Here is an 18,595-nt window from a genome sequence, read left to right as displayed (position 1 = left end):
GGTTCTGCTTAAGGCCTGTTGCCCCGCCCTGTTCAGCTCCCCCAAACCCACTGTCTGATGCACAGCAACCCTGTCGGGTCCAGCAGCACTCGTCCTTGGTTTCTGAGCGCGTAAAGTTTTAGGCAACACCTTTCTCCCACGGAGCAGCGTACTTAACCCATCGAGCCACCAGGGCCCCTTTCCCTGTCCCCTTAAACTTGAACCCACCGCCATTGAGCCGAGTCAGACTCACAGCAGCCCTGGACAGGGCTTTGGAGGCTGTGATTTTTTATAGGAGCACACCGCCTCATCTTGTCCTCAAAGATCAACTGGTGGATTTGAACCATTGGTCTTGTGGTTAGCAGCCCAACGCTCACCTGACAGCACTGCCAGGGCCCTTGTTCCATGTGCCCCAAGAAGCCCATACGTCAGTGTGTCAGAGGGGCCTTGGTTCCTTCCCCAAAGAAGGGGGTCCCAGTATAACTAGCCGGACCAGGCAGCATATTCCAGATGGTCACATCAGACAGACTGGAGACCTGGGTCTGCTACTCCCTTGCTGTGTACCATGCAGGAGGAGACCTAGCCCCAAAGCCTGAGTTTCTTCGTCTGGGAAACGGGGTGATCACATCTAAGCCATGGGGTAGACATTGTGGGGTCCAGGGAGCTCACCACCCAGCAGACTGCCCACTCCCTGCAACCACCGTATCTCACCTTCCCTGTTTCATCGCCCCCTCCTCGGGGCTCTGTAAGGACTGGCTGAGGCCCTGAGGTCTGGGAGGGCGGACGGCTGGACACTTACCTCAAGCGCTTGCCGTGCGTGTCCAGGGCCACCTGGTACCTCTGCACACACTCCTCCTGAAACACCTGCAGGAGCCGTTTGGCTAAATGGCTAAAATTCAACCTGAAAAGACAGAGGAACTGAGGCACAGAGAGGAGCAGCCAGAGACACCAGGCCTGAGCCAGGCCTCCATCCTCACCACGTCCCCGACTCCCGGAAGGAGGAGGCGGGGTTCACACCCGGGAATCATGGCAGCCAGAGAGGCTGCAGGAGGAGGCCCGGGTGGCAGGAAGCAGAGGGAGAGAAGGGGAGTGGTGTGTGTGGGAGGCGGGTTATGGAAGGTGTGTGTGGAGGCAGCTGCTGGTGGGGCGCACAGGCTAACAGCGGGCCCCTGAAAGATAAGTGTCCAGCGGAAGTAGGAGTAGGGTGTGGCAGGGGCAGGGGCAGGGCCTGAGAAGTGGTCACTGGTGGAAGGAAGTCCTCCTGCTCATGCCAGCAGTCACCCCAGTTACACCTCCGAGCTGTGGCCCTTCCACGCAGCTGTATACTCCCACCCCCACACCCCCACCTGCCCCACAGGCAGTTATCCCGGCAGCCAACTCGCCGCCACCCACCCATCCCTGCCCCCAGGTCCCTGCCCAGGTCACTCACTTATCCAGCTTGTGGATCTGCTCCTCGTTGTAGCCCAGCCCTGGATGGATGGACACAAGGATGGAGCTGCTTAGTCAATCAACAAGACCCAATTCCGAGTGCTACAAGGGGCGGGGGCGGGGGACTGGGCACAGGTGAGGAGTCCAGCCTGGCTCCTGCTCCAGGGGGGTTTGCAGCCAGGTGGAGGCTGGTTCCTTTCCGAGAGTGGAGTAGTGCCCCCTCGGGCCGCAGTGGCTGGTTTTCTGAGGAGCATCTGGTTGGATGCCAGAGGCCGACCTGAAGCCATCGGGTTACCTGTTTGCTTGACCCAACGGCCAGAGGAGTGAGATCATCGCCCAGGTAACTGCATGGCTCTGAGGGAGAGGCCTGAGGACTGGCAGCAATTGCTGGGGGCTCAGAGAAGGCGGACTTTTAGTGCAGGTGTGTGTGTAGGAGGGGGAGGGGGGAGTCAGAGAAGACTTCCGGTGGGAAATGGAGAAGAAGCAGGCATCCCTTGAAGGACGCTTGGTCAGTTGCCATCCCTCCTGGGGGGACTGACGTCTACAGCCTGTGCGGGGTGGGGGTATGTGCAGCAGGGAGCTAGGTAGGCCAGCCAGCCCCTTCCACCCTTTCCGTGGCTCAGCCACGTCAGCTGAGAATGAAGGCAGGAGTTTTCTCCGCTGTGGCTGCCTCCTACCGGAGAAAGACAGGACTTTCCACTCCCCTACAAAGTGATGGTCTCGGAAACCCACCGGAGCAGCTCTATCCTGTCCAACAGGGTAGCAGTGAGTCAGAACGGACCCAGGCAGTGAGGTGGGTTTTTTGGGTGGGTGGGGGTGGGTGGGGGTATTGCATGACCGCTCACTGCTCTAGGGAGATGCTGCCCCCTCGTGGGCTTGGAAAGCATGGCAGCCCGGACAGAAATGAAAGGATACAAGAAGCTTACAGCAATAGCCTCTCCCCTCTCGCTAAACAGAGCAGCTCCCTCCTGGGCTCTTGGTGCTGGCCCGGCCCCGCTGAGAGCACTTGTAAAGCCCAAGAGATCTGGCCCAGCCCTGCCTCTCATCAGCAGGGGACTGCAGTTCCCGGGTGGTATAAATCAGACTTTTTGGTTTCTAACAAAAGTCGCAGGTTTGATTCCACCCAGAGACGCCTCGGAAGAAAGGCCTGGTGATCTTCTGAAAAACCAGCCATGAAAACCCTGCGGGGCAGTCTCATTCCGACACACACAGGCCTCTGTGATGCTGAGCAGGCTTGAGACTGCTTTCAATGCTGCCCACAGGGGGTTTGCACACGCGTGTGAACACGGGACACTGAACAAAGAAGGCCAAGGAAGAATCAAAGTGTTTGAAGTGTGGTTCTGGAGAAGACTACTGAAAGTACCATGGACTGCTAAAAGGGCAAACATCTGTCCTGGAAGAAGCAGGGCCAGAGGGCTCCTTAGCGGCAAGGATGGGGAGACTTTGGACACATGGTCAGGAGAGACCGGTCCCTGGAGAAGGACGTCATGCTCAGTGAAGAGGAGGGGCAAGAAAGGGGAAGGCCCTCAGGGGGCTGGGCGGCTAGCGTGGCTGCAACCATGGGCTCAGACATCGGAACCGTGGGCTCAGACATCGGAACCGTGGGCTCAGACATGGGAACCGTGGAGAGGCCGGGCCGGCCGGGCGGTGTTCCGCTCTACTGTGCACGGGCGCTACGGCACTGAACAACAACTACAGAAACCACGCCGGTTAGCAGCCCAGACTCGTGTGCGGTGCTGTTGAATCTGCCAGGAGCCCCTCTGAGGGGTGATCCGAGGTGGCTGAAAGCAGCTGGGGCCTCGGTTTAGATTCCAGACGGACACCTAAAGAGGTGTGCCCTTGGTGTGCCAGCGACTCCACCTTCCTGTGCCTTTGTCTCCTCCTCTAGAAAACGCACAAGGTGACCGTCCCTGAGCGGCGTGCTCGGGGAGGGTCTCAGCTGCTGACAAAGGCTGCAGGGGCGAGTCCACCCAGAGGCGCCTTGGAAGCACGGCCTGGCGACCTGTGTTTGGGAATCGGCCGCTGCAAATCCCAGGAAGCACGGTCCTGCCCTGACACACGCATGTCTTCACAAGCAGACCGGCTAGGCAGCTGTTGGCAGCGCCCAGAGTGCCCATGAGCAGGAGACGCAGACACGGCCCAGACCACGTCCCGTTGTCCGTCCATGTGTGTGCGTGCGTGCGTGCACGTGTGAGTGCGCATGCGCGCCTGTGAGTGTGCGTAAGTGTGTGTGTGTGTGTGTGTGTGTGTGTGAATGAGTGTAGCTGAGGAACATCATTGCCATCCACATCCAGCAGCAGAAAGACCCATGTCTCCTAAAATCGCTGTGAAGGAATCATGCTTGCGTAGCCCCAAGCCCCGTGGGCTTCCAGGGACAGCAGTCTTCCTCTCTCATCTCCCCGTGGAGCCCTGGTGGCAGAGTGGGTTAAGTGCTGGGCTGCAAACCACAAGGTCAGCAGTTCACACCCACCGGCCTCCCTAAGGGAGGACCCCTGGCTGTCTGCTCTGGTAAAGAAGCCCACAGGGGCACTCCTACCCTGGCCTGTTGGGTAGCTATGCGTCGGCATCCACCCGATGGCAGGGAGTTTGGATTTTGGGTTTGGAGCCGTCCTTTCACTCCTGGACGGGTATGGCTGTCGGCTGGGACAAATGGCTCCCTGTCCCGGTGCCTGCCCACAGACAGGGGCTGTGTGAGCATCAGGAGATCACCTAGGGAACTTACATGGCCCAGGGGCACCAAGCTTCCTACCTCAGGCTTCCTCTGCTCTGGAGAGCCAGGCTAGCGCAGAGACAGTGGGTAGGGACACCCTCTAACCTGCAGCCCCAAACGAGAAACCCCGTGGGCTTCCGAGACGGCTGGCTTCTGAGATGGTCGCTGTTGCCTGGGGTAGAGAGCCCAGTCTTTCTCCCTCGGAGCTGCCGGTGGTCTACAACTGCTGACCATGTGGCTTCCTGCCCAGCGAGTAACCAGGACACTCCCAGGCTCCTTCTAAACTGTAGAGTGCCCCCCAAAGTGTGTGTGTGGGGAGGTCTCTCTCAAAGGCCGCACTTCCCTAGCACCCTGCCTGCTGCCGCACCTCCAGCCACGTCACCTACGCTGCTCACAAGGCAACAGACCTTGGGGTAAGGGCTTCCTGACTCTGACCCTGACCGAGACCAGCTGCCCGCTGGCCTCCACAGAGCACTAGAATATAGGTTACCTGTGCACCCCCTACCCACCACCACCACCACACTGGATGGAGTCCTGGCAGGAACGGACTGGACTCGAGGAAGAGAGAGGGAGTCCGAGGGTGTGCGTGAGGTTCTGGGCTCTGCCTGGGACTCACCTGGCCTCATCCTGGACTTCTTGAACTGCTTGTAGATGAGGTTCATCTTGTCCAAACAGCTCTGAGTCAGCTGGATGCTGTGGGCAGGAGACACACACACACACACACACACACACACACACACACACACACACGGTGCCTTTAGGAAGGGCAGAAGAAGCCCAGCAGGACTGGTGTCAGGAGATTGGCAGTTGTCATGGCCAGGCCGCTTGTGGCTGGAACTCGGACCTCGGAGCTCTGGACCATCTGGGTCCAGCGTCATCCAGGGAGTGACCAGGGAGGGCCAGCGGGCGTGAAGAGCACTATATTTTCTGGTCACCTGCAGGGGTCGAGTGGCACCTCCTGGGTTCACCCCATGGCGGGCACAGGGAAGGAATTTCAAATGCCCACAGGGTGCATGGACGGTCTTTGCTTAGAACCACCATGAAGCCACGATTCCGGATGGAAACCAGGGCAGGGTCCCCGTGTGATGGGAGGGAAGGGGAAGTGACCCCTCGAGGACCTCTCAGCCTGCGCTTTAAGGTTAGTATTACTTCCTGTTTCCCTTCCAGATGGGGCGGCGTGGGCTGGCTGGGTGTGTGGGTTCTTCTGTGGAGCTAAGGCGCAGCCCAGCGGAGCGTGTTCCTCGGCTGGCCCAGAAAGCCTGACCCCCAAGGACCTGGGCGTGGAAGAGGCCCACGAGCCACAGCTCTCTGTAACAGGCTTGCGCTCAGCGGTCAAGAGTTTCTAGACTTTGAAAGGCCGCTCAGTGCACACCCCGTCCAGTGCGCTACACGGCAGCCCTGGCCATCCGAGGCAGCATGTGAATTAAGCAGGCCACGTCTGCAGGGGGCTGGGAGGACAGTCCCCCGAACTGTGAGACCTAGAACTTCAAGGGCCTCCACCACCCCTCTGTCTACCTGCTGCTGGACGGGAATGCCACCGCTGTCTCCACACACGGAGGGTCATGCACGGAGCTTCCAGACTCACGCAGACCAGCAAGAAAGCCTGGAAACCTACTCTGAAAACCAGCCAGGGCACCCCTTGTGCACCACAATGGGACGCTGCCCTCCGCGCCTGCTTCCCGCACATGCTGGGGGACCAGTCACTGGCGGAGGCCAGCATTCCCCAAGAGGGGGTCTTCAGTGAGAAGGAGCAGCCCCTTTCATACATGCTGGTGGTCATAAGGGTGAGGCAGGGCCAGGCAGGCACCCCTCGGCAGACAGGACACCACCAGGGCCCAAGGTGGTCTGTGAGACTCTCAAGACCGCTTGGTCAGGCTTTGGGGCCAGAAGAGCTCAGAGCAAGTTGCAGCGTTCAACGCCTCGTGAATTCCGAACGGAGGACACCGCGCTATGGATCTGTCTGGGGGGCTGAGGGCAGGAGGCACTGGAGCCCTCCAGCTGGGCACCCAAGCTTCTGGACAGAACCAGGCCAGGGAGCCCAGCGGTCTGCTCTGTGACGGTCACTCGGAGCCACACCGCAGACCGGGAAGTGGAGGGGGCTACGTTTAGATTGATCAGAATGGAAGATGGGCTTTTCTCTGGTTTTCTCCATGTCTGACGGTACGGTTCAGAGGCATTCTCTCTCCTGACAGCAGTCTACTGAGCAGCGAGCACTCACTGTGTCCAAAACTCTCCTCCCCCGCCCAATAAACTCTGTAAGCACTTAGCACCCACTTCCCTCAGCCTGTATGAATCTGCCCGGGGTACGGGGTTTGGGGAGGGTCGGTGTGGCCGGAAGCCCTCCCTGTCCTTGTCACTGCTGGCTGTGACGCGGGGTGCATCAACCTCCCTGCGGGGTGTCCCCACGGAGAAAGCGGGTACGGCAGGCCTGACAGCAGCGCTGCAGTTGTTGTGAGGAATAAGTGCTTATTTAGGGGGGAAGCGACCTCCAAGGGCTCAGAAGGGAACGGGGCCGGACCGTGGCACCCACTCAGAGTCCTAACCCACATGGGAGGGCAGGCCCCGCCCTCTGAGCCTGCGTGTGCTCCCTGTGGGCATCCCTGCTCCCCAACCCCAACCCCCCTGGACCCAGCACCCTCGAATGGACACAGGAGAAAGCAATCCGGTTCCGGAAAAGGCTACTGGGTGTTGGGTGTTCCCCGCCCCCGAACCCCACAAGGAAGGGAGCCCCACAGACCTTCTGTCCTCATGTACCTGATCCCGGTTCTTCGCCAGCTCTGAGCTCAGGTTCCGTAGGCTCGTCTGAGTCTCTGTGATGTTCTGAGAACATCTGGAGAGGACCTCAGCCATCTGTCGGGGCAGCCCCCTCCCCACCAGGGGGGGGATCCTCAGCATGGGGCTCTGGCGGGCAGCCTACCTACCTGGTTGTCCGACCCCCGCCCCAGCTCCCGCACACCCCCTGTCCTTCCCCCATCATATCCCCAAGGCACACACTGCATCCTCCCACCCAACACCCGCACGCCTCCCACCCACAGCCACACTCACAGTTCGCAGCCTGGCCCTCAGCTCCGTGGCCGCGTTCAGCTCCTGCCCCTCAGGCCTCCCCGGGATGCTGGTGACCCTTGAAGGGACGGGAAAAACCAAACCCAGTGTCACCCAGTCCATTCCAGGTCACAGTGACCCGTAGGAGAACGCGCGCGCGTGCCGCTGCGTGCCGCTGTGGGGCTCTGAGACTGTGCCTCTTCACAGGCAGAAGGAAGTAGACGGGTGTGCGGGGGAAGAAAGAGTTCAGTGCCTGGGGTCTACGAAATCCACGAGTCTAGAATGACATAACACCGACCAACCGACCCCAAACCCAACACGTGGCCGACTCGTCTCCTGGGGACTCCGTGGGTCACCGAGCGGGGTGGTCTCGACCACCGTCATGTGAGAGCACCCGCCTTTCTTCGGGGTGGTGCTGGTTGGGTTGGAAGCACCAACCTTTCGGCTAAGAGTGGGGCACACACTGCCTCTCCCAAGGACCCTGGGGAGGACACAGGGCAGTTCGTATCCCGAAGGACTCAGCTGTCTGCTGGGAGGAAGAGTCGTGACCGGCCTGGGATGGGCGGATGACACCGCCGGCCTCTGCGAGGGAAGGGGATTGAAGCGCACACGGAAGACCGCCCAGGACCCCAGCTTTCAGGGCGGATTACACCTCAACGTAAAGGAAACCAACACCCTGCGACTCAGACAAGCAGCAGCATCAGGACCCGCGGAGAAGAGAGTGAAGCGACCAGGGGATCCTGCCCCGCAGTCGCGCCCAACGCCGGCCGCAGCAATCAAGATCTCCCCGACGGCAGGGCCACCGCACAGGACCTCTTCGGACACTCCAGAGCAAGGGTGGCGCGTTGAGGGTTCACGAGTGGCTGCTCTGGCCCAGTCACGGCGTTGGTGTCGTGTTGAGGGTTCACGAGTGGCTGCTCTGGCCCAGCCACGGCGATGGGACACATCACCCGTGCTCACCAGCTCACCAGCTGAGCTCCGAGTGCGGAGGAGGAGGAGGCCTGTGAATCGTGACGTCGTCCCTAGATACTGACCATCCCCTGGACTGCCAGAGAAGCGAGCTATCCTGGCGCAGAAGAAGTGCAGCCAGCAGGCTCCTAAGAGCCAAGGATGGTGAGACTTCCTCCCACATACTTGGGTCCTGTTTATCAGGAGAGACCGATTTCTGGAGAAGGACGCCATGGCTTGGGAAGGCAGAGGGCAGCCAAGGCGAGGAAGGCCTTCCCTGAGATGGATGGACACGGCGGTCGCAGCCAGGCGCAGAAACAGCCACGGTTGTAAGGACGATGCCGGGTGGGCAGTGTTTGGTTCTGATCACTCAGTGGTGATGGGAGTCGGGACTGACCGCTGTCAACCGAGGAGCAACACACGCCTAGACGCTGGTGAGCCCTGTCATCCTGCGTGGTACGTGATGGCATTTTCACATGTCTTGGCTTTGCTCCTCTGTGGAGTTCTCACGTTCCGCCATCGGCCCAGACCACCTTTTAATCAAGAAGCCCTGGTGGGCTGTGGGTTAGGCATCAGGTTGCCCATCCCAGGGTGGGTGGCTCAGACCCACCAGCTGCTCCTGGAGACAGAGAGGAGGGTGGCTGCTCCCATGTAAGCCTCCAGCCTTACACCCCCTCTGCAGGGCTGCTGGGAGTCAGAATAGAGCCTGTGGCAGTGGGGGTGGAGGTGGGTCTTTTCATCACAATTAAGGAATGAGTCCCGCATGTCTTAGCTTGGGAACGGAGGGGCAGGGAGAAGGGCAGGTGAGCAAAAGCAGAATTAGGAATGACTTAGATTCTAAGTCTTAGAAGCTCCATGCAGACAAACGATGCCGGCTTGGCTTAGCTTTAAGTCTCGAAGGCCAAGGAAAGGGTGTAGCACGTAGCAGTGGCTTGTCATGCAGAAGGGCTTGTGGTTGGTCAAGCAGAGGTCAGCTCGAAGGACAGGAGCCCTCCATGCGGGGCACAGAGGCCCTGCTCCCAACAATGAGCCCAGACAGGTCAGTGATTGCATGGTGGGGGTAGAGGTGGCAGCACCGGAGGTGCAGGAGAGCAGGAGAGGACACAATGGCCACTAACAACAGGAGGTGGCCCCCATGTAACTGTGGGCAGAAGTGCTGATGGCGCAGGTGGGAGGAAGTGGACGGGTGTGGGGGTGGGGGTGGGGGGCAGCCGGCACGGGTTCAAGTCTGGCCACCACTCCGGCTCTCCCAGGGGACCAGTCACTTTATTTCTCCGTTCCTTGAGGTTTTTGAAACTTTTTTGAAACGAATGGGAGATGCCTTTTCTCCTGGTCCCTAAACAAGGGTCCCTGGGGATCACATGGGCCCATGGAAAAGCCCTCCCCCCAGGGGCTGGAGAACAAGGGCATCTATGGAGACACCCGCTTCCTGAGGTGATGGGTGCAGGAGCCTCTGGGACACCAGGAGCTGTCTTGGTCATCCACTTGGGGCCTCTGGGTGGTAGCAGCTGCCAGGGGGAGACAGGGACCTTTGTGTGTGTGTGTGTGTGTGTGTGTGTTGGGGAAGGAGCCTGAGCCAGGCAGAAGCGCCGGGTGAAAGGGGAGGTGAGCCACCAGCTGGCACTGGAGGGCCCCTGTGTGCCAGGCCTCTCTCAACATGAAACCCAGTTCATCAAAGCCGCTCAGAGTCCACCGCAGGGAGAGCGGGCACTTCAAACCTCAGAGGAAGGCACAGGTCTGAGGGGCTCGGAAAGGATGAGATTGAGCAGCAGGCACGTGCAGGGGGGGCGGTGGGGGTCTTCACAGCAGGCGCGCGCCTGAGTCCTGAGCTCGGCAGACACCCACCCCTCAGAGGAGGCCTGAGCAGTCGTGGAAAGTGGAAGAGCGGCACTTGGGCCATCTCCCCGACTTCAGAAACCTGGCCACTGGGACGCAGGTGGAGCCCAGTCGGCCTGACACCGCGTGGGCCAGAGGCAGAGCCCCTCACTGACAAAAGGCGGTTCACCTCCTGGAGCCTCTGGGCCGCTACGGTGTCCCCCACCGCTCTGTCAGCCCCAGTTTCCCTCTGGATATTTTCTGCAGTGACCGAGGCTTCAGCAGACTTTGCCGACACTCGATGGCCCCAAATCCAGAGCCCTTTCCTCTGCTCTTCCCCCTCCCACCCAGGGCCTTTTTCTTCCAGGAAGCCCTCTGGGATTGCCTTGCCCACCTCCATCCGTCCGCCCTCACAGGCTGGGAGAGGCTCTTGGGTGGCCGTATCCCGTGTGGGATGACGTCATGTGTGTCCTTGGACTTGCACTGTGATCGTGGGAGAGTCCGCAAACAAGCTAGCCGGTCCTGTTCCCTGCAACCTCTCACGTCACCCCCGGAAGGGGCTTGGCTCTGACAGGGCTTCCAACCCTGTCTCCTCCCACCCCCTCTCTACCCTTCTGGTCACGTGTCTCTTGGGATTTGGCAGCAGCAAGGCCTCAGTGAGTCAACCTGATGCCCGGAAACTCCCTGTGTCCAGAAACACATGGTGGGGCAGGCTGGCACAATCGCTGCTCCCTGTCACCACATACATCCCCAGGTCGGGACAGGCCCCCACCAGTTTCCCTGGGCCTCTGTGACTGTCACCCACCCCACAGGATAAGGGGGGCCCTGGCCAAGGCTCCCCCATGAGACCTACCCCTGCGTTTCTCACCCGGCTGGCTGTCCTCCTCCCTAGTCTCGCCCCATCCACTCCGTGCCCCCGAGGTCACCCGCAGGGAGAGGAGGGGTGAAAATGGAGGGAAGTGTGTGGGGGCTGAGAGGTCCTGGGGCGCTGAGGAGGACTGAGGGGCAGGACACGTGTGCACATGCGCACACACACACACACAAACACCCCTAACTGCCCTGGACAGGACATGCACTACCCCCCAGTCCTGGACAGCACACACACCTCTGGCCCCCCTGCTCAGAACGGGACATGCACTTACCCCGCCCCTGCCCTGGATAGGACCCCCGCCCCCCAATACCGTGGACAGGACACGCACCTCTCAGAGCCCAGGCTACTGCTGAGGAAGAGAAGGGCCGTCCTGGTGACCTCCAGTGACCGCCGACATGTGGCCTGGAGAACCTCCCTACATGAGGGAAGCCAAGTCAGAGCTGCCCTGCTGCCCACAGACAGGGCTCCACGCTGAGGCCCTGGCCCCAGGGATGTTCAGCAGGGGTCTGGGTGCCCATGTTACCCTCTGCCCGGCCTCCTCCACTTGGCCAACTGGGAGGGCACTTACACCACCCAGTGGAGCCCCCGCAGCATCATCTCCTGCCCGTGCATCAGGGCCTGTGTGAGCCGCAGGACCTGGTAGCCGGTGCCCAACACGCCCTGAAACACACAGGGGGCCTGGTCAGCACCACCCACACCCCTCTGCAGACCCCTGCCCTGCCACCTGGCCGCCCCTCACCTTGGCGGTGTTGTAATCTGCCTGCAGGTCCACTTTGGGGACGAACTTGGGGGTGTCCAGAGCAGCTGCAAACAAAGACCATGTCTGAGAGGCCTGCCTGGACCGGCCTGTCCTCACTGCAGCTCACAGTCACCCTTCCTGCCCCTCACCCTCCCACCTCAAGCTCCCCACCCCCCACTCCTGCCACGTCTCTCCAGGCCTGTGCCTCAGAGGCATCCCATGCGACAGGGACAGTCCTGCTGCCTCTGTCCTGCTTCCCAAGGTCCATCTCAGTGACCATCAAAAACGCAACACACACCTAGTCCCTGCCGTCAGGCACTACTGGCTCATGCAACCCTCGAGGTTAGGGTAGGACTGCCCTGTGGGTTTGGGGGAGCAGCTGGTGGTTTCAAACTGCTGACCCTGGGGATTGCAGTTCCGTGTGGGACCACGAAAGCTACCAGCTCCTCCACAGCTGCCAGAGGGGCGAGCACACCCATGCCCTTCCCGCACCAGGCCCCAAGGATGAGGCTTGGGTGGGCATCAGCCAGATAAGGTGTGATGATTTTGCTATAACTTGTCTGAGAAGGAAGCTACGGATGGCTGACCACCCCCCTCCCTCCCTCTGCGGGCGCCTGGGTGCCTGCTCCCCACAGCACACACTCCCTGCGCTTGCCCGAGCTCCAGGGTGCTGTGTGAGAGTCACACCTGCGCTGCGACTGCTGCTGTGGGATCCAAGCCCCACCAAGAGAGCCAAGCCCCCCAGGGCGGCCTCCCGAGGCGGAAGAGGAGGAGGAGAGGAGACCCGGCCAGGACGCCCCTACTCACGGTCCCTGAAGGCCAGCCCCTTGGGGGTCTCGCTGGCCATGCTGAACAGGGTCAGGGGGCTGCTTGCGGTTGTGTGGGTGATGTGCTGGGCCGGGAGGCTGGGTTCAAGGGCACAGAGGTGGCCCTCAAAGAGGAACTCCTGGTGCCGGGGGGCCACGCTGGTCTGCTCGTACACGGCCTCCAGGAAAATGGCGATCCTGGACACACGACAGGGGTGGGGGGAGACAGGACATGTCAGGGGCCGCCCAGCAGGCAGGATTCAGTGCCTCAAACACCTATGGAGGGGATAGGAACTGGGGTGAAGGGCAGGGCGGTGGATAAGGCAGGGCAGAACAGAGCCTGGCCCAGGGTCTCCATGCCCAGCCTCCCCACCCAAACCCAAAGCACCAACCGCCCTGCCATGGGTCAGTACTGACTCACAGCCGCCACCCTGCAAGACAGGGCAGAGAGGCCAGCCTGCACGGGCGCCGTGAGCTTCATCCTGTGGCTGGCAGCCCACCACTAACCACTGTGCCCCCAGGACTCCGCTACCTCCTGCCAGAGCAATCCCAACCCACCTCCGCCCTGTGGGGATTCCAAGCCCTCGCTGTATGAGAGTAGAAAAGCCAGTTTTTTCTCTCTCGGAGCGGCTGGTGGTCTCGAACTGCTGACCCTGCAGCTGGTCGCTGTTATGCCACCATGGCCGCAGCACTCTGCTAAACCTCACCGAGCCCTACCAAATGCCCCAGGGAAAGAGGGCCCTGTGAACACGCGGGTTTGGAAGATGCCTCGCCCGCCTGTCCCTGCCTCCCCAGGGAGCTCGTCATGCCCCTTAGCACAGTCAAGGGCGGGGGAGGCTGCTCGGCCATCAGGAAGCCTGTGCAGCTGTCACTGTGGGACCGGTAGCTTTCCAATGTACTGGGCTAGTACCCGCAGGCGTTTGTCACCGATTGGCCCCAGAACGTGCTTTGTAAGGTGCTGGCGTAGATGTGGCCTTCTGCTGGGACACCCCTCCGCACCCCCACCCCCCATACACACACGGAGAGCGGGCTCTCCTGGTCCCCACGCACGTACGTGTTGTGGGCGTGGATGAAGACGTGGTGCAGGACCGCCTGGGGCAGCGAGAAGACGTGGACAACGACACGCTGCAGGATGTCACTGGTCTCCGCAAAGAACTGGTCGAAACCCCAGCACTTGGCCTGCTCGGCCTCCAGGATGCTGGCCAGGATGGGCACCAGCCGGCTCTGCAGGCCCCTGTGCTCCCAGGACACGCAGAGGGTCAGGCTGGCTCTCCTGGTGTCAGTCTAAACCAACCCCCCCCCCCCCACCCACTGAGCAGATCCTGACTCAGGGCGGCCCCGTGGACAGAGGGCAGTGTAACTTTATGGCAGCCGGCCCCAGCCTCTCTCCCAAGGGACTGAGCCAGCGTGCAGTCAGTCTTCAAGGGCACCCAGTGACCTTCCTTAGAGCGCGATCCATAAGAATGTCCCAGGAGGCAGGACCAAGGGGATGGGGGTGTCAGGGGGACGCTGGAAGAATGTACCCCAAAGGGAAACTGGGCAGAGCAGAGTGACTGAGCGTGCTGCATGTGGGGCCCACAGGCAGGCAGGGCCGTGGCTCCCAGCAGAGGTGATACCGCAGACTGGGGTGTATGTCTGCCCACCCCTGGCACCCCACTCACAGTGACAGCTGGCAGGTGGTGGGCAGGGTGTAGCTCCACTCCAGGGGGCCGTTCTCCCGCCTCTGTGTGCCCGCAATGGCCCCGGCTGGCTTCTCCGTGGTGATCCGGTACCTAAGCAGAGGGTGAGACCAGGTTGGGTCTGCAGTAGCCTCATATTGGGGGGGGGGGTATGTGACAGCCTCAGCCAACAGGGCTCAGCCCTCCTGTTCAAAGGCTCGTTCAAAGACCCCAGCTACCAGGAGGCATCCTGGAAGAAAGGAATCGGAGAGTTCTGGCTGTCAACCCTGGAGAATGCCTTGTCCTGGGGCACCCCCCGCCCCCCTCAAAACTCTCTGCTCTGGACAGGCAGACCTGCTCCGGGCCCATTGCCTCTGCCCCATCCCCACACCCCCCACACCCTGCCTGCTTCATCACGCTGCCCCTGCTCAGCCTGCCCCGGGGGTCCTCACCCCTTCAGAACCCAGCCTCCCTGTCCAGGCCAACCTCTTTCCCCTTTCCTCAGACCTGAAACAGGGTCCACAGAAAAGAGGCGGACCCTCAACCAGACGCACCGATAGAGTGGCTGCAACAACAGGCTCAGACGTGATTGGAGGGGCCTGTGTTCTGTTGTGTGCGTGTTCCGCTGTGCATGTCCTGGGTTGCCATGAGCCAGAACCCACTCGACAGTATCTAACCACCGCACAGGGTCACCCGGCATGCCGCACCCTGAGCTGATGTGAGCACAGTGACCTTCCTGCTAATCCATCTGAAATCTCTAGAAACATCTCCAGCAACTTCTATTATTGTCTCAGACAGCGGGGCACCTGGGGTCATCAGAGCTGTTTTCTGTGCCTTTGGGCAAGTCACATTTCAGCCTGGGTCGAGCTGTGGGGAGCAGCAAGGCAGGGCATGTCATCGAGAAGCACTGGTTGGCATAAACCACAACCAAACTCACCGCCAGGGAGTGGATCTCCATTCACAGTGACTCTACAGGACAGAGGAGGCCTGCCCCTGGGGGTCCTTGAGACTGAGTATCTTCATGGGACAGGAAGCCCCATCTTTCCCCCAGGGAGCCGCTGGTGGGTTCGTGGTTAGTGGCCTCTTGTGATTGGCAACAAGGGTCAGATCTGTCTCCCACCGGGTCAAGGCCCGGGCTTTGCTACCTGCCTGGTGTACCAATTAATAAAGGACTGAATGGAGCCTGGGAAGAGGTGGAGGGCTGCAGGTCAGACCAGAGAACCTTGGAGTTTGGGGGAGAGTCAGAGGAAGGGTGTCTAGGAGGCCTGGCTGTGCAATGGTTATGTGTTGCGCTGTGATCCCCATGGTTGGCAGTTCAAAGCCTCCTGGGGCTCCGAGGGAGAAAGACTGGGCTTTCAACTCCCACCAAGAGCTGTGGGTCTGGGACAGACACCCACAGCGGGGTGGCCAGGAGTCAGCCAGGGCTCCGCGGCAGTGAGCTTGGTTGATTTGGAGGAGGAAGTGAGACGAATTTGCGGGGACCCAGCAGGGACCCGGCAGGGACCCTTGGGAGAGGAGTCCGGTGTGTGCCCACCAGAAGACACAGGCTATGCCCACCGTACATGATCTCCTTGTTGCGCCTCGGCCCACCGAAGGGGATGAAGGGAAGGTTTCCAGTGGCGGCATGGTACAGGGTCACCCCAATGCTCCAGAGATCCACCGTCACCCCAAAGGCCTTCTGCTGGGGCTTGCGCAGGACTGCTCGCTCATACATGTCGGGGTGCTGAGGAGACAGAAGCAGGCAAGACGTGGAGGGCCAGGGGAGGCACCCACTCACCTCGTCCCCTTTCTCAGAGTCATTCCCAACCATCTCCGCAGCCGCCATCTGCTCAGAAACAGCCTGCCGCCCAGTGTGTGGTGAGCAAGGTCCAGGGGATTCTGGCTCAGGGCGCCCCCCGGCGTTACAGAGAAGAACTGCTCCAGAGGGTTTCCTAGGCTATAATCCTTCGGAGAGCTTTGGCGGCAGAGTGGGTTACCTGTTGGCTGCTAACCACAAGGTCAGCGGTTTGAATCCACGGAAAGAGATGAGTTTGCTACTCCCATGAAGAGTTTCCGCCTCGGAAACCCACAGGGGCAGTTCTACTCTGTCCTATCGGGCTGTTCTTAGTTGGAATCGAGAGGTTTTAAAACATGACAGAAGCAGCAGCAGCTCATCACCAGGTGGCTTCAAACCACCAACCTCTGGGTTAGTTGTCGAATGCTCTCGGGTGAGCATGGAGCTGCTAGCTGCAAGGTCGTCGGTTCAAACCCACCAGCCTCCCTGAGCAAAGAAGATGAGGCTGTCTGCTCTTGTAAAGATTTACAGCCTCAAAAAGCTGAGGTCACTGGGTTCGAGTCCACTCAATGGCAGTGGTTTGGGTGGGGTTTTATCTCCCCTTTCAGAATTAACCGCTCACGGTTAACATCCACAAAGGATGAAGGAGTCCTAGCTGCTGCTTCCCGACCCTCCCACCTGCCGGCCCTGCTGTGTCCCAGGGAAATGGTGACCAGTAGCCTCTGAGCCTGGGTGGGTGTCCGTCCAAGACACGGACGGCACTTCCTCGTCAGGCCTAGCAAACAGATGGCTTGCTCTGGTTGGAGAGCTGGGGTGAGAGATAACCCCATCAGAAGCAGGAGGATGGGCCGGGACTCTCAGAGGGGGCTCTGAGGAGTCCCGGGGTGCGGGGTGCCCTCTGCTCGGGGCTCGGTCGTCACCAGTCCTCTCACCAGGTACTCCTCGGTCCCGTAGACGGAGACAAACTTCTCATCGTCATCCAGCTCCCGGGCAGCCCCGAAATCAGTCAGCTTGTAGACGCTCTGGCCCTCGGCCCCCACCAGGCGCATGATGTTCCCGGGCTTGATGTCGCGGTGCACCACGCCTTGCTCCCTCAGGTGGTTCATGCCGGCCACTGCGGACAGAGCAGGGTCGTTGGTGGCAGGGGCTGGGCCTGCATCTGAGGGACGCTTTGTGGGCAGGCCTCTGTCCTCAGGTCCAGACAGACAGGGAGACCCGCGGGCTGACGGGGCACAGGACACCGGGTGTCAGGTTCCATTTGGGCCCAACAAACGGAGGTCAGGATTGAGAGCATGTGCCTTCGAATGCAGAGGGAAGGGTCCGGCGTGGTGGGGAAGGTCCCCATTCTCACAGTCCCTCTCTTTGTAAGCGAGGGGTTTTTGTTTGGTTGTTTGTTTTTTAAACTTAAAACTCCATTTTAAGATTTTGAAACTCCTCTTTTTTAGGAGGAAAACTTCTCTTAACATAAAAGGAACCATCCTAAAGTGAGGAGTCACATTTAGCAGGGCCAGCAGCGGGCCTCCTAAGCCGGAGCTCTTTACCCGGGGCACCAAGGCCCCTGGACCAAGTCCTGTCAGCTGGGGAATGGAGGGCGTGCAGAGGTCGCAGGCGCTCCCCTGTGTGGACACGGGTTCCAGGAAGGCCGAGCTCACCCACGCAGCGTAGCACCACCAGGAACTCATCTTCCGGTAGTCCGAAGGCGTTTTCCGGCCGTTCCAGCACGCTCAGCAGGCTCCCGCCGGGGCAGTACTCCATCACTAGCACCTTCTGCCGGCTGCCCCCCTGCAGCAGGTGGGCGGAGGGATAAGGGGAGGCCGCCACTTTATTTGTCCCGGGCTTGGGGAACCCGGCTTTTCCCAGAGGCAGTGGCCCGGCTGGAGCTGAAAGCCCCTGGTTGCCTGTGCCCCAGCTTCTGGTCTGGCCTCCTTGTCTCACAGAATGTTCCAGAACCAGCACCACCCTCTCTGATGAAGCCCCTTGCCCCAGGCACTGCCCTAACCTCTGGCATTCTTGACTTCTCCTAGAATCACCCCCTGACACCCCGGTCATGCAAATAGTCAACACACTTAGCTGCTCACTACAAGGTTGACGGTTCTAATCTACCCCGCGGGGCCTTGGAAGAAAGGCCTGGTAATCTACTACTTTTGGAAAAACAAAACAACAACAACAACAAAAACCCCTGCCATTGGGAACCCCACGGAGCACACCTCTACTCGGACACACGGGAGCCAGAACGGGTTGACAGTAGCGGGTTTGGGGTACAGGAGGTTTGCCCCAGCTGACCTCTGATGAGCATGCAACCCACCTCTCCCAGGGTCGGGGGTCAAACCCAAGACTGTCTGCCTCTGGCCATTCCCTGGACCCACCGTCTCCTCCACCGCGAAGAGCTTGACAATATTCTGGTGCTTCAGCTTCCGCAGGACCTCAAACTCCCTCACCTGCACCTCGCGGGGCCGCAGGTAGCTGACATTATTGAAGACCTTCACAGCAACCAGCTCCCCAGATTTCTGCACAGCCGGAGGGGGGGATGATAGCAAGGCCCACTCCTGTCCTGGGGCTCCGCCCTCAGCTCCCAAGTCCCCGTTCAGCCTCTCCAGCCAGCTCCAAGCCAGAGAGCATCCTGGGAGGGGCCGGAGCCTCCCCCTTCGAGAGCATGAGGCTCCTTCTCCCACTAGGGTCCAGCACGCCAGGCATTGTGCAGGTGATGACCGGTGGTGCCGATGCTTTCTAGTAAGACGTTGGAGCTCCTAGCTAGCATAGACGGGCAGCCCACCTGGGTGCTGAGGTCCTAGTCTGCTGTGAGGTTCCTCGGAAGAAAGGCCTGG

The 18,595-nt window shown here is 60.5% G+C and overlaps 1 protein-coding gene across 3 annotated transcripts in view; it reads right to left on the bottom strand.

The window, feature by feature from the left end:
- The window catches only part of IKBKE (inhibitor of nuclear factor kappa B kinase subunit epsilon), a 27,153-nt gene that overhangs the window by 5,460 nt on the left and 3,098 nt on the right, over positions 1–18,595 (bottom strand). For 2 of the 3 annotated variants that reach the window (XM_045298021.1, XM_045298022.1), the window contains 15 exons: positions 18,137–18,277; positions 17,423–17,552; positions 16,703–16,884; positions 15,559–15,719; positions 14,000–14,110; positions 13,393–13,572; positions 12,340–12,536; positions 11,533–11,597; positions 11,362–11,453; positions 11,122–11,208; positions 7,163–7,238; positions 6,855–6,967; positions 4,734–4,810; positions 1,409–1,448; positions 779–880 (listed from right to left, as the gene is read on the bottom strand). In XM_045298021.1, coding sequence (XP_045153956.1) covers positions 779–880; positions 1,409–1,448; positions 4,734–4,810; positions 6,855–6,967; positions 7,163–7,238; positions 11,122–11,208; positions 11,362–11,453; positions 11,533–11,597; positions 12,340–12,536; positions 13,393–13,572; positions 14,000–14,110; positions 15,559–15,719; positions 16,703–16,884; positions 17,423–17,552; positions 18,137–18,277 — 1,754 coding nt within the window. Of the gene's footprint in view, positions 1–778; positions 881–1,408; positions 1,449–4,733; positions 4,811–6,854; positions 6,968–7,162; positions 7,239–11,121; positions 11,209–11,361; positions 11,454–11,532; positions 11,598–12,339; positions 12,537–13,392; positions 13,573–13,999; positions 14,111–15,558; positions 15,720–16,702; positions 16,885–17,422; positions 17,553–18,136; positions 18,278–18,595 lie in introns of those variants that run through there. The other variant, XM_045298023.1, reaches the window with a different exon arrangement.

This window comes from Echinops telfairi, unplaced genomic scaffold (assembly GCF_000313985.2).
Source record: "Echinops telfairi isolate 266 unplaced genomic scaffold, ASM31398v2 ScPeMD7_7424;HRSCAF=8462, whole genome shotgun sequence".
Lineage (NCBI taxonomy): Eukaryota > Metazoa > Chordata > Mammalia > Afrosoricida > Tenrecidae > Echinops > Echinops telfairi.
The sequence above is the reverse complement of the archived record's forward strand: the minus strand, read 5'-3'. Positions and strand labels throughout refer to the sequence as shown.